General features: G+C 36.8%; 3 protein-coding genes across 4 annotated transcripts; 2 read left to right on the top strand and 1 right to left on the bottom strand.

The window, feature by feature from the left end:
- Window positions 1–36: 36 nt before the first annotated feature.
- LOC144471604 (pH-sensitive chloride channel 2) lies at window positions 37–5,470 on the bottom strand. Of its 2 annotated transcripts, none has more exons than XM_078183818.1 (9): window positions 5,356–5,470; window positions 3,016–3,205; window positions 2,134–2,363; window positions 1,664–1,746; window positions 1,428–1,583; window positions 1,147–1,302; window positions 908–1,073; window positions 649–835; window positions 37–545 (listed from the first exon to the last, which is right to left on the bottom strand). In XM_078183818.1, the coding sequence occupies exons 1-9, from the start codon at window positions 5,448–5,450 to the stop codon at window positions 282–284; spliced, it is 1,527 nt and encodes a 508-aa protein (XP_078039944.1). In that variant the 5' UTR covers window positions 5,451–5,470; the 3' UTR covers window positions 37–281. The 2 variants fall into 2 exon arrangements, with proteins under 2 accessions (XP_078039944.1, XP_078039945.1); XM_078183819.1 differs by having other exon boundaries at window positions 655–835.
- A 1,152-nt stretch (window positions 5,471–6,622) lies between these two features.
- Window positions 6,623–10,525, top strand: LOC144470827 (transducin beta-like protein 3). The gene is made up of 15 exons (XM_078182374.1): window positions 6,623–6,785; window positions 6,900–6,951; window positions 7,029–7,236; window positions 7,338–7,512; window positions 7,683–7,853; window positions 7,929–8,107; window positions 8,185–8,381; window positions 8,461–8,664; window positions 8,758–8,947; window positions 9,022–9,140; window positions 9,234–9,392; window positions 9,567–9,732; window positions 9,804–10,028; window positions 10,124–10,251; window positions 10,328–10,525. Exons 1-15 carry the CDS (start codon window positions 6,760–6,762, stop codon window positions 10,517–10,519), a joined length of 2,391 nt encoding a protein of 796 aa, XP_078038500.1. The 5' UTR covers window positions 6,623–6,759; the 3' UTR covers window positions 10,520–10,525.
- Window positions 10,526–11,434: 909 nt separating this feature from the next.
- Window positions 11,435–12,557, top strand: LOC144471292 (uncharacterized). Its single transcript, XM_078183190.1, has 3 exons — window positions 11,435–11,590; window positions 11,854–12,001; window positions 12,101–12,557. Exons 1-3 carry the CDS (start codon window positions 11,524–11,526, stop codon window positions 12,324–12,326), a joined length of 441 nt encoding a protein of 146 aa, XP_078039316.1. The 5' UTR covers window positions 11,435–11,523; the 3' UTR covers window positions 12,327–12,557.
- Window positions 12,558–15,035: the final 2,478 nt, after the last annotated feature.

Genomic DNA, 15,035 nt, shown 5'->3' with positions numbered 1-15,035 from the left:
GCGGTTGTTAAAATAAAAATGAGATGCCTAGAGATAGCGATTTAACCCCGTGGTTTAGTATTACGTTCCACGGCTTTTTATTTTCAAGATACTATGAAGGAGTATCGTTACAATCTACAATACTCTATAAGCAGAGGAAGAAAATCTCATGATATCTACAAGATTCGATAACGATTTTAGACAATGCTTGACAGTGTTCGAAGGCAAGAGGTTGAAACTTTCTGCCGATAATATAGAAAACAGATGGAATACAGCAATAATTGCATCGCGAAACGAGACACTTATATCCAGATAAAGGACCAGTAAAAAATGTTGAATATAATGAAAGCAACGGGGAACACAATTCTGCTACGTCTGTCGATCCATTGAGCAATTTCTTGAGGAGTCATCGTCGTGAAGTTATGTAACTGGGCTAGGGTTGCCCTTCTCGAGAAAGGTTTCGGCGGTGGAGTATTGTTTACGGTCACGATGCTTCCGACGGAACATTCTTGATCCTTGTCTTCCTCGATCTTCACAGACGGTATGTTCAGCGTGCTCGGGAAACTCTGGAAAACAGCATTTTCAATAGAAAGGCAGTCTCGCTTGTCGCAGAAAATTTGAAAACATCTTTGTCGAAACCGATGCTTCCATTTTCCTAAATGAACTGACATGTACAGTGAGGTAGTTTTGACTCGTGTAATCTTGATCGGTGCTGGTAGCGTTGTCGAGCGACGACCACGAACGTGATCGTTCCAGGCTGGAGGTATTCTTTTGGAACTGTTTGCGCGCCAATTTCGGCGTCAACGTTGACTTCAGAATATATTTGCTGTTCACCTTCTTCAGCGGCACGTTCTTCCTACGGAAAATCGGAAAGCGATTAAATTGTAACGATTCAATTACGATAATAATCGTGCGTAATGTTTCCTACTTCCGTCTGTAGATCGTATTGACGAATGCAAATTCGACCATCGCCGCGAATAAAAATATCGTGCACCCCAGGAACCAAATTTCACTGGCTTTTATATAGGAAACCTTCGGCAACGAGTTTTCTAGTTTCGACGCCAGAGTCATGAAGGTCAAAATAGTGTTTGTACCTAAAAATATGAAAAGAGACATGTTTATCTTGAATTTATTCGCGAATCCAGCATTGTTCCTGTCACGCGTTACCTAAAACTATTCGTGGCGGACTCGCATCCATGTGCAACCAAAAGGACACCCAAGAAATCACGACTATCAATATGGATGGTATGTAATAGTCCATCATGAAGAAACCCATTTCACGAGCAAGCTTGAACGTGATACTGATCGTACTGAAATTGCCGGCTGTGAAATGTTACAAGTCAATTTCATGTTGAGCGAATAAATTAAATAAATCAAGTACTGAGCATGGCTTTAAAGTGAAACAATATTTGTCGATAATGTTGATAACGTTGAACACGGTAACATACCAAAATGACCGTAATGCTGTTCCATCGTGGTGTAAAACACATCCGTCTTGTTCACCCACTTGTCGACAAGCTTGTACTCGGTCAAATGCAACTCGTCGGCTAATATTATCGGATCCCGATCCCAAATCAGCATCATGTCGTTCACGTCGTATGTCCCTGTAGGGAAAAATTCCATTCATTCGTAAAAACACTTTGTTCTCGTAAAACAATAACAACAACAACAACGACCATCCTACAGCTTTCGAAAATCAGCGGACATTCCTGGACGTCGAACGGAAATTTTTCCAACCTGAGGCCACAATTCAGAGTAACTTGTAACCTGGAAAATGGACGTAATTTTCAGTAAGAATTTGTTGTCTTTTACATGTGGTGTCTGGCTAGAATGAGAGATCGATGATCAACGCGATAAACAATAAAAACTTTGAACAATAGATATCGTACATTAAAGATAATAATAAAAAGAAGAAGAAATGAAATATGAAAATTAATGATAATCCTCCTGCAAATGAATCAAATATTATTATATGAAAAATAATAAAGCATTAAGTATCATCGAGTATCTTGAAAAACAACGTCAAAATAAGAATTTGTAAGAAAATTAAGCGAGCTTAAAATAAAATGTTATTTATATTTGAAAATCGGGACGGATCATAAATCTTGAGTCGTGCACACTGGTTAGAAATTTTGTTTCTTGCTTCTTACAAACCTGGTGTTTAAAGTAACGAGTCCCATCGGATCTACAGAAACGAGCAGATCTTTAACGTTGGTCCCTACCAGGGCTGAACTTCGTTCATTGGAAACATAGACGGCCGGTGTCCAAATTATATCGTGCACGTGGTGCCCGCCGTATATTTGGTTCAAGCGTGGAGCAATATCTGCGAATTTTAACCTATTGTCCAAGTATCTGTATTGCAGTATCATGTGCACGTCAAATTGCTGTAATCACAGTGTATCACGTGCGTATGGAACAGAGAACTGTTAGACATACTATAAATTACGTGTAGGGCAGCAGATCGGGGTCAAAAGCAACGTTCTAGGTCGTTCAAAATCTAGCATGGCCGTCGCATTGCCGTTGTATCGTTAAACCCTTGCGCTATAATAATGAATCAGACTCGTGACAAAGATTTCATAAATATGAATATTATTCATTTATTTCGAATCGAAATCAAATATAATTATTCTGTTATCGAAGCACAGAGACGAAGATAAATAAAGACAATGTGAGAAATAGGAATTGTTTAGTCCTATTAAAGAAAATATTAAGAACGAATAAATGCTAATTAACGCAGCGCGAAAGGAATCATAGTGCAAGGGGTTAAAATACAATTTCTGATATAGCCCACTTTGTTATTTTGCCATTTTAAGAAATAATATAACGTCAAATTATAATTGTCATCATAATGTCAAATAACGTTAAATAATGTCGAAAAATATTTTAAAAAATAATATAAAATGGCGAGACGATCATGTTAGACGGCCACGTAAGATTTTGGTAGAGAAATTGTCAGTTTTGAGCCGAGTCTCTCTACCGCTTTCCAAGAGTAAGTGCACCAGTTTTAAATGTAAAATCGTGGATTGCGCGAATTACCAATGTTTTCGCCATGTTCGACTTGATCGTATAGATGTAAGCTCTGACATAGACTTTAACTGGCTCCGTGGCGTTCGTTTCACCCAGCGGCCTGGCCATTTTATCATAACGGCAAGTGTTCGTCAACTCCTGTATAAGCTCCGTTTGCGTCATCGAATGATCGTTGCTCAATTTCGGACAACTTTCCAATCTAGAAACAAGATCGCATCGTTCGCATAAACTAAAGTTTGCTCGACCCGAATTTCGAAGAGTCTCTGGAAGCCGCCTCCGTTACAATTTTTCAGGAACGAGAAAACGAAATGGTAGAAAAATCCACGCGCGAAAGTGACAAGCGCCGTAGCGCGTTATTATACAAAAGATAAAGGAAGAAGTTGCTTCGAATGAAGAGCCTTGAATTTCAATTCCATCCGTCGCAGCGTTGAGTTCATTGTTTTGTATTTATAACTACGCGCGTGACATGATGCAACGCACGCGACTCCTCGAAACACAAAAGCTAATTTTTCAACGCGTGATCCGCTGATAAACTTAGAAAGCCACCGCCGTCAATTTGTTCTAATTGCGAACGTCTTCGCGTCCATCCAGCTTCGCGCCCTCGACGATTAGCGTAACGTGTTCGAATATCTCATGGAAATAGAAATTAAAGTAATTTAATAGCTGTAAACATTTTAAAGCTTCGCGCTTGCTTGTTATAGTTTCCCGGCAACGTCCGTTAAATCACGTTGCTTGCGCACAGTGTCAACGTAACCAGCTATCGACAAGGTCTCTCGATCATATAGTTCGACACCTCCATGATTTATACGTGTGTTGTTTCACGCCGAGAATACGGGTATGCACATTGTCCACACCTGATTCCGCCGCTCGGCTTAATAAATTCATGGACTCGCCAGTAGAACAGTTCCCGATTCGAATTGCTACGAAGTAGAATCGACGCGCGATGGTCAGACGCGCTTACTCGGTTCCAATACGATAGCGTTGTTTGTTCAAGCTAATTCTTTCTTCGTAACGGCACCGAAAATGAAAACAATATTTTTCTACATTCCGATATATATTTGTTCGTACGCCTGTTTTATGCGCATCGCAATTATATTATTTATAACGCCTAAACATATTCTATGCTCGCGAGTTTAGCGCGATATTGTGTTTCACGCGCTGCAATGGAGACAATAATTAGTCACTCGTTGAAAAGCCATTTTTTACGGAAACATTTCCATTTGAAAAACCTGTCGCGAACGGACAACTCATTTATAGAGCTTGTCCGCTGAAAGTTGTCACAATTGGAACGATACTCTTACCGTACCACCCTATACATTCTTGTTCCAAGTAGCTGCAGTCTCGTGAGACCGGCGCCATAATAAACGATCTAATCTCGCTCGCAGAAATCTTTGTTCCGCAGATTAAAGAGACCGCTTGTTTGCCCGAAAAGCATAATGTAGTCTCTGTATACGGCCGGCAGAGACTGCGTTTACGATACGCTGAAAATCTGTCGCGATTCTTCGAGACGAAATTTATAATAATAATAATTTCTATGATCTATGAATAAAATAAGAAAAGGGAAAAGAAAACAAGCAATGCGGTGAAAAGATATGACAGAATAGAAAATAAGTGGCAAAGTCGAAAATAATAAAGAGAAACTTTATTATCTGTAGTATCTCATCACTTTATTCATCTATCTTGTTCTGTCTTTTACTGAAATTTCCGTGATGTACATTTCCGAATGGAAGAAAAAGTTCGTTCGAAATCGATAGGACGGGGGCTACCGCTAATTACAACATTTACATCTTATCTAGCTAAACACATTTAATTTATAGGATCAAACATGCAAGTGTTTGTACAGGTTATCTTAGAATCGTACATCGTCGCGATTGAAAACAGAGTTTTCATTTATTTTTCTACGGTACACGCTTTCTATAACGCTGTTTCTCGTTGCACGACAGAACATTGTATGGTAGCTTTGTCCTCGAATTTTCACGGATTTAAGCGCGCGTGCACTTATTTATTCTTGACTTATTTCAAGCTGTTTCAATTAAACGCGTGCGAATAATCAGAAATCGAATGAAATTCGACGATGCGAATACGACGATTTGATAAATAATTAACTACACCTGGATGCACTATAATTTCAATTTCATCGATAACGAGCATGATCGTAGAATAAAGTTAAATGAAAAATATTTTAGCAAAATACCGTTGAAAATTTAACACGCTACGAAATGATCGATTTTCTAACCTGTGCGGTAACACCATATTGTACGGTTATAGTAAATGAAATCGTCGCGTTAGAAGCGTTAATATTATATAGTAGCTCGCGAGTAAATTTTTTAATAAAAAAACATAACTCACATGGTGGACGAGGTCAGGTGCAATATTTGTACGAGATAAACGAGAAATCCGAAGGCATGATCTTTTCTTCTTAAAAACGTTTTAAGTTCCATCATCACTGCTTTACTAACAAACTCAGACTAATTCGCTGGAAACCAGACATTACCCAGCTATTTCTCCCACTCGCCGATTCGTTTACAATGCTACATTCAGCCGTTTGCATATGATAGGGAACACATGATGGTACAGCAAACAATAAATGCACGGTATAGTTGGCCACACATTAGCATCTTTAATATATCGCTGCACGGCAAACGAAATTATTAATCGCATATCTCTTACAGCGACTACCGCGACGTATAGTTACACCCCACCGAAATGTTCGGGCACCATCCGAACGGAATAACTCTTTTCGAATACGAACAAATATTTAAACGACGCGTATTCTAAATCTTGTCAACTTGTATACATGCTGACAATCTTAACCATAAAATTCAAGACAATTATCGGTACGCGTATAAGTTATCCGAGATCTAAGAACTGCAGTCTCTTTCAATTTTTTGTTACAGGCTCGGGGATAGAAAAAATAAATTGGAGAAACGTGAATTTTTCACTTATTTCGTTATCGATATAATACGACATACATGCATGTACACATATGCATACATACCTATATACATATAAACATATATATGTTTACTCGGTAAAATTTAAACTCACTAAATTCATTAAAAGTATTGAACAAAGAACGAAATTTCAATCGTGTTCCTGTTTGGTACAATTTAAGAAGATAGCTTCTGTTTAGAAAAAAAATTATAAATGAACATCGTAACAATGATAGTAATAATGGTAGCATGGTTAAATGTTTCACGTTTTAGTTAAATCATATCATGGTGACTTAATTAGATGAATAAAAAAGGGAAACAGCAAAAGATTAATTGTTAACGTGTACGCTTCTTTTAATAGCCTATAATTATTATTCGAGCATGTAGTATAGAAGAAAAATTAAGGTGAAAAAGTTAAATGACTTACTCTCGTCCAGTTAAATACATCTTTCAAGTCAATTCAGATAGAGGCGTCCTAATGCTTTGATATGTCTTCCTCCGTTGCTTCGTCTTCATTTTATCTTTTCTGTTATTTCACGAAGAACAAACGGGATTTGTTAAGCTTAACGCGTTACTATTTAACATTCGGTATTAGCGGTTATTACGTCCGTCTTCTTGTCATGTCGCGCCGATTGACGGAGCACGTGGCGCCACAATTCACGAGAAATTGAACTCGATTTCTCGCACTCGATTGATGTCGCGCGACCACGTGCGCGAGAATAACATAACCTACGAGGAATACACAATTGCAACCAGGTTATCGAAGTAATTCTCATATTTATTAAATTTATGATAATGTGTTTGGAATATTTATAGAAAAATGAGTAACGCCGGTTTAAAAGAAGCGTAAGTTACTTTGTTATTTTAAAAATTCATACTTAATTTATCGTACTACTCTTGTGTGTTTATATATATGTCAGTGTTCGTTATGACAATTAACTAAAGAAATTCAAATTACAGGCTTGCTGTTGAATCAAAGCATGGACCATTTTACACCGGAGGAAATGTTCAGGTACATTGTGCACATTGATGCACAGATTAACTTCAAATTTAACAGGGATAAAATAATTATATTGTTTAATATTACAGTGGAGCACCGACGGACAATATTTATTCTGTCAAAAGCATGCTACAGTTTTTGTTGTATCCATACAGAATAACTTAACGGTGGTATCTCGTTTGCAAGATGGAAACAGTGAAGATGAAGACGCGATTAATACATTTACAGCAAGCAGCGATGATTTAAACGTAATTACACATCATAAAAGTGGTCTCTTTAAATTCTGGGATTGGAAAGGTAATCTCATTATTTTTTTGTAACTTTACAATCCGTATCAGTTTGATACTATTGTATTCTCTGTTACGTTATTTGTATTAAAATGATGTTTGCCGTTTCAGATAATAAGTTGTTGAAGATATGGAAATCAACTCACAAGGGTCCGGTAGCACGTATTGCTTACTGTAGCAAAAACAGTTTGATGGCATCAGGAGGCACTGATGGTATTATCAAATTATGGGATTTGCAACATCACACTTGTATTCACAATCTAAGAGGAGCTGAAGGAGTCGTCAGGTATAATCTCTGCTCAATTACGATGCGGAGAATTCCTAAAATATTTAGACACATCTCTTGTAACAAGGAATAATAATTTTTGCCGAGTTTATCGTAATAGAAACTCTCTCAAGTCTTTCAAGGTGAAAAAGATATTTTTAACGGTATTGTATTCTATTATATAATTTTAGTGTTTTAGATTTTCATCCTGACAATGAAAAGAATCTTTTGTTTGCTGCTGGCGATGATTTAAAAATTTATGGCTGGAATATATCAACTGGTAACAGAGAAATTGCACTCCTTGGTCATTTCAGCAAAGTTACATCTATATCGTTTCATGATAACAGTGACTACTTAGTTAGGTAACGTAACGATATTACGCGACTTGAAATGCTTGCAAACGAGTTTGTATTATGACCACGCTACATTTCATATAGTTCAGGAAGAGATAAAGTACTAATTTTATGGAATATTGCTTCACAATCGCCTATACGTGTTTTACCAGTGTACGAAGAAATTGAAGATGCCTTCATTATACCTAAAAATGTATCACTACCAACAATTGCTCAAAACAGATTGGATGATAATGTCTATGTTGCAGCTGCGGGAAATAAAGGTTTAGATTGTTTGTAATCACATAATGATTAACTTTAAACTACTGACTCAAGAGATAAATGATTTAATTTGTTACAGGTACAGTTAAGATTTGGGAAATGAAAGCTGGAAAAGAAGTGTATGCCCACGAATTATCAGACATATCGACAGAAGGAGAAGAAAGCCTTTCTATAACACATCTACTTTATAATCAGAACAATAATACGTTTGCTGCAGTCACTGTTGATCACAATATCATTGTTTATTCATTAGAAACGTTTGAATGTATTAAACAGGTGAGTTGTGCTACTGTCTGTAATTGATTCATATTTAAATACAATACCGATTGTAATAAAAAAATCAAACTATTTTCAGTTGGCCGGTTATAGCGACGAAATTTTGGATGTGGTTTTCGTTGGAGAGAATGGAACTCATGTAGCTGTTGCTACTAACAGTCGTGACATTAAATTGTATGATACATTAACTATGAATTGCGAATTATTGCGTGGGCATTCAGACATTGTTATCGCTCTTGCAACAACGCCTGCCGATGCCTATTTATTCCTGTCTTCGGCGAAGGTTGGTTTTATAATAATATGTTATTATATGATATTTTATTTTTATATCTATTACATTTTATAATAATACGATAATATTATTATATATTTATAGGATAATAGTATTCGTGTTTGGCATATGAATAAGCAATCTTTAAAAGTGTCTTGTATTGCATCTGCTACTAAGCATACTGCTCCTGTTGGATCTGTTGCAATTTCTCAAATGTCATGTAAATTCTTTACTTCCGTTAGTCAAGATTCATGTCTTAAATTGTGGAACCTACCAAACAATTTACAGTTTGATGGTAATTATAATTTTTCCGGCCATCATTCACGTCTTTCTATCTTTAACACTACATCAGATATTTGATTGTTTCAGATGAACATTCCTTAAATGTGGCGAACACCGTTTTAGCTCACGGAAAGGATATTAATTCTGTGACTATTTCACCAAATGACAAATTGATTGCAACTGGATCACAAGATAAAACAGCAAAAGTGCGATAAATTAAATTTTAAGCGGTTCATAATTAATAATTTTCTCTGTAGTACATATTTCCTTCAGAAATGTGATTTACCTATGTATTGCAGTTATGGTCAGCCAATGATTTACAATTGCTTGGAGTATTCCATGGTCACAGAAGAGGTGTTTGGTGTGTAAGGTTTTCTCCAATTGATCAAGTACTTTTAACAACGTCAGCCGACTGTACAATGAAGCTCTGGTCACTGACAGATCTTTCCTGTTTAAAAGTAAGGAATGGTATAAAGACCGATCAGTTATATATGTATATGTGTAATAATAATATATAGTATAGAGTAGAAATTATTATTAATTAGCGATACTTTGAATTTTAATGGCACTCTAAAGGAAATTACCTATAACTGGACTTAATAAATTAACATTAAATAACTTTAATATTATAGACAATGGAAGGTCATGAATCTTCAGTATTGAAAGCAGAATTTTTATCACGTGGTATGCAGTTAATTACAGCGAGTGGGGACGGGCTTTTAAAACTTTGGAGTATCAAAACATCCGAGTGTTTATGTAGTTTAGAAGAGCATGACAGCCGTGTGTGGGCATTGGCTGGCAAGTATTATTTGAGTACATTTGAATTTCTCAGTGATTTGTAATATATTAGTGTGACGCTCTAAATGTAGTTAGAAGAGACGAGAAAATAATAATTAGCGGTGGAAGTGATTCATTATTAATTACTTGGAAAGACGTAACACAAGAAAAGAAGGAAAAGGCAGAATTAGAAACGAAACAGCTAGTCCTCGAAGAACAGGAATTGGCAAACTTACTTGACGCGAATAAACTATCTTCTGCGCTAAATTTAAGTTTGAAGTTGAAACGGCCCATGCAAGTACTGAAGATTATAGAATGTAAGTTATATTTTTACGATAACATTATTGAGATTTTTAAGTGCAAAGAAATCACAAGATTCCGTGAAACGATAGTAAGAAATTAAATTCTACAGGTATTTTAATCGAAAGTTATCCCAAGCTTCTACAAACAATTACTGAGTTAAGTTCTTCGTACAAGGAAGAATTACTGAGATGTGCTATCATATGGAATACTAACAGCAAACATTGTCAATTGGCTCAAGTAAATATTCAAACAAACTGTTCAAATATCAACAAACAATTTGTGGACACTATAATATTTATTCTTTGTTTAACAGGTTGTTATAAAGGCTCTAATAGTGGAACAGGAACAAACGCATGAAAACTCTGTATTCGCATTGGAATCAGTGATACCATATACCGAAAGGCATTATACAAGAGTTACAAAGTTATTACAAAATCTTCAGTTATTAACATATACGTTAAATCGCATGAAACCATGTATTACATCTACGGAAACCGCCACTTAATAAAAATTAAAATAATTAAAAATAATTTGTAATTATTTCGACTCGTATGAAAACCTTTATGCCTTAATTTTGTCAAAATTAATGTTTCTATGCGAACCTGTAGATAGCATATGTGGCGTCACTGTTTTATTAAAATGCTAAAAAATTTCGCCGAGTTACCAACAGTTGATTTTGGCAAACAATTTGAATGTTTTCCCACTGTTCCAATTGCGGCGCTGTACGAACCGAGCTTCATTGTTTCTTCGATAAAGGCGCCACATACGCACTTTGTAGGGTCGTAAAGACACATTAATTATGACAAAATTAAGGCTTGAAAAACTAAACGGAGGATGCAGAACTGTTTAGGAGAATCTACCGCATTGATATCGTATAAAAACATAGAAGGCTGTCCTCCTAATTTATCGAATAAAACGAATCACGTTGAAGAGCATTCTTGATCATTCGAATCACCCATTTAAATTAGGAACATTTATTGGAGATTCAGAATCAGAATATCCATTAGGTACATACAAGTTTATAAAAACTCATTCTTGACCATTACGATTAAACTGCGGATCTTAACGCGAAATAAAAATTGTCCGAGTCAATTTGTAAGGAATATAACTTTAATAATACTCTGTTTTTTCTCTCCATGATTTCAATAAATCGAGGAGATGGCAGAAATGTCCTCAAACTTTTACTATGTTTTATGCCATTTTTATCGCAAACGCATAAAATCCACAGTTTGGTTATGATTGCCAAGCGTATCGGCAACGCTTCAAAAAGAAGAACAGGAAGCTCCGGACCAGTTACAAGTAACGGGTACTCTGGCCATTTAGGATCTTTCTCGCCTGAGAAACCTGAAACCCGAGCTACATGTATGTAAATGGAAAATGCGTGGGCTGCGAAAAGAAATTCAACTAAAAATCACATTGAGTAGATGATTTCAGTGGGAAGACGTGTGCGGCAGTGCTCGTCGGTGTTGGCTAAAGCGCGGACCAATTTACAATTGCAATTCAAGAGAAATGTCTGGCTTCGCGGCGATGATCGGCGTATATTTGATTCTTCGTTCGGGCGTCGTTACCGGTTCGAGTGAGTACACGAAAACCGAGAAATTTCTTCAACACTATATTACAATTTCAAACTGTGGAAAGTTTCCAATAATTTAGAAACGTGAACTTTTTATTTTCAATCTATCAAAAACAAGGCATAACTTTTTAGTTTAATTATTATCGGGCAAATACAGAATTTACTTATTCTACCGTGGAGAATGCAACCGATGGCGATTTGAAAATGAATGCATGCATACCGAATGGACGTCGCTATTCTAATAATCATATTAATCTACGAACCAGATGAACAAAGCGACACGACGAGAAGTTCGATAGCAGAGGCGAAGCAAGAAGCAGCGTTCGCTTCACTTTTATCGACCAGAATACCTCAGCAGAATGTTAAACATAACGACGTTCCGATTAATTACGCTTACAAACCATCGTACAACAGGTAAGCGTGCCAAGCATTTTGCGGATCATCGTACTGGTCCGCGTTTACTGTGTACGAATTGTGTGTCGCGAAGGGTCAATTTTTGATTCGGTGTTCCAGACGGTGTCCTTTGTGCGACAGTTCGGTGTACCCGTACTGCGGCGAAAAATTATTGCACGACGCGTGTTGCTGTACGGACCCTTATGCTCACGACCTTCCTTATCAATGTAAATTGGCGGATTGTCGATTTCTCCATGCGAACACTTGCCGGGAGCACAGACTGATCGCTACCTGTTGCTGCAGCGACGACTACCGATCGTTATTGGAAAATTTCAAAACCGCTTAGCGACCCTCTCGACGAGGATATTTATTCAAATGGCCTATAAAAGAGAATACAATCTTATTGGACGTTATCGGTTATTTATCTAAAATCGAATAAAAATTTACCCAGATAACAATTTACTCAAATAAAATTTCATTCGGATAAATATTCCGTTCGAATATATTTGTCATTTAGTGTATTCGTTATTTTCATAAGCTTCTTATTCTTCTTACGAATTCGCTATATGTTTTTATTAAACGCTAATAAATGATCCATTGCTTCGTAATTTTTATTCTACGAACTTAGGGTACAGCGATGAGGTAAATAAAAAAAGGAAAATAAGAAAATGATGAGCAGTTTCTATCGTTGTTTCGATGCCAGAGAAAACTGTTCATCCACTGTCGTTAATGGATTTCCGATTGAAACTGCGACCGATTACTATACGATACTAACAGAATAATGTACCGGCGCCTCGCGAAGATCGATCGTAAACGAGATTTATGACCGAATAAAAGGATGACATAATTTGCGTATGCATCATCGATATTCACGTTCCCTGTAACAATCTTCGCGAACGCGGCTTGCGCAGCAGACCGGTCTGTTTCGAGCGACCGACGCGAAACGAATCGGACACGTTCGTCCTTGTAAGTTCGGATACGGGAATGGGCGGCGATTGTGGAACGGTCGCGATTTCGGGTCGGCTCGATTCCAGTGCTGACATAATCGATGCAACCATTCTTGGAATCTGTACGACCCGAAGAAAGTTTATCTGATCTCAAAATAAACTGCACCGCCGGCAGACTCGTTTCCATATGCTTTCAAAACACTTCTCAATAGGCTCTTTCTCCTCGTCTTTCTTCTTCTTTTTCTTTGCCTGTTTTATTTAAAAAAAAAAAATAATATCCCGAATAATACGGTAGAAGAAATAGTACGAATTGATAAGAAATTAATGAAAAAAAACGTCAAAATTGTTAAATAACAGCAAGGCAATCGCGAACGAGGAATTTATAAATGAAGACAATTTTGTGTTATACTGCAGAGGGTTGTGTAGGAGGAGAAGGATTGGGTAGGGGGAAGAGAGAGAGAGAGAGAGAGAGAGAGAGAGAGAGAGAGAGAGAGAACAGCATTTCGGCGAGACACATTTTCGGTTGTAGCGGATCAAAGTGTTCTTCTTCCTCGGAGCAAGTAGATCGCGTTACACGTGGAAACGCTCTCGGGATTATGTAATAGAAGGTCACATGTTTGCCAACTCGCGGAAGATCGAGGAGTTTGAGGTCAGACACGTGGAACACGTTTGTCTTGAGAGGCAAACGGTTATACACGCGAGAGGCGTGTCGCGACGCCATGCACGATAGCCGGCGACCACAGCCGGGGATCGTCTTTTGACACTTTGACAGAGTCTCTCGACCAGTTTCGACGTCGTGGTACGCGCCGATCATTGTTTCAACACGTCGCTATCACCCCGGTATTCTATTGCGCGAATCTTTGAAAAATATCCATCTTTTTTTTTATTCTCTCGAAGAATGTACGTAGCTCCAAAAATACGTCCGCGAAAAATTTGCGTCTGAATTCTGAAAATTTCAAAAGCAATACGTACAGCAAATGTATATAGCGAACGTAAATTTCGAATGATATAGCCTACACTGTGGATATTAGTCAATTGCTATAATTATCAAATTTTGAAATCCTTTTTCAAAATGATAATTTTTAAGGCGCAAATCCTTTTTCTGTTCAAAGTCAGTCGAATTTTAATTACAGATTTTGAATTAATTGTTAGATTTTTTTTCAAATATTTTTTAAGTATATAATAATACTTAGAGAGTTTATTGTAAAAGAGGTAAAAATTATAATTAATAAATTGAATTTTGAATTAGAAATTTAAATTAAATGGTGGTTACTTTAGTGGTTAAACTATTACTATAAATTAATTTTTATAATTTTAAAGATTAAAAGATAACTAAAATTGATCGAACGGTTTGAAAATAATGCAACGTTCTTGTAATTTTTGTGAAAAATGCATAGAAACCGCTGTCTAATGACTATACAGTGATTGGCACATTCCCTGAAAGATCTGTCAATTGCAATTTTACATCGGCTACGTAGTCGAAATCGTTTCACTGTCGCGCGCACCTTGATTTTGACTTTGACATAATAGAACGGCTATTATTCATTAACTCGATCGCAATCTTCCCTGGGGTCGTCTTATCACTCGCTCGACAAAGTTCGACGAACCAACGAGTCTTCTTCTATTCCTTATCAGCATAGGATATCAGTAACAATGCGGTTGCAACGCCTTTACATTCGCAACAATGGAGCACGGTCGAACCTGCATAAGTAGCTTCTCCAACAAATGGACGCAGCTTCTTCGATGACTTTGCTACGATTACTCCAGTCATTTATTATTTGTTATTTTTTACTTATAATTCGCTATCCATAATTTATTCGTATTATTCACTATCTCCACTTATCGCGCATTTATTTATTCTATTGTATTTATTACTATTTAATAAATACAATGCTATGTTTAATACCATGTATTATTTATTGTAGCACTCGTTCGGCAATTTATCAGCGGGATTTTCAAATCTTTCTCGAGATTTATTATCGCATCGCTGTTCTCCACTCTTTACACTTAACCTCTTAGGCACGGCAGGATTTTGCGCAAATAAAGTTTTTCGTAACTAAATTACCGTTTTCGCTTAATATACATTTTATCCGTATATCTATACCTAG

Source organism: Augochlora pura, chromosome 6 (genome assembly GCF_028453695.1).
Source record: "Augochlora pura isolate Apur16 chromosome 6, APUR_v2.2.1, whole genome shotgun sequence".
Lineage (NCBI taxonomy): Eukaryota > Metazoa > Arthropoda > Insecta > Hymenoptera > Halictidae > Augochlora > Augochlora pura.
The sequence above is the reverse complement of the archived record's forward strand: the minus strand, read 5'-3'. Positions and strand labels throughout refer to the sequence as shown.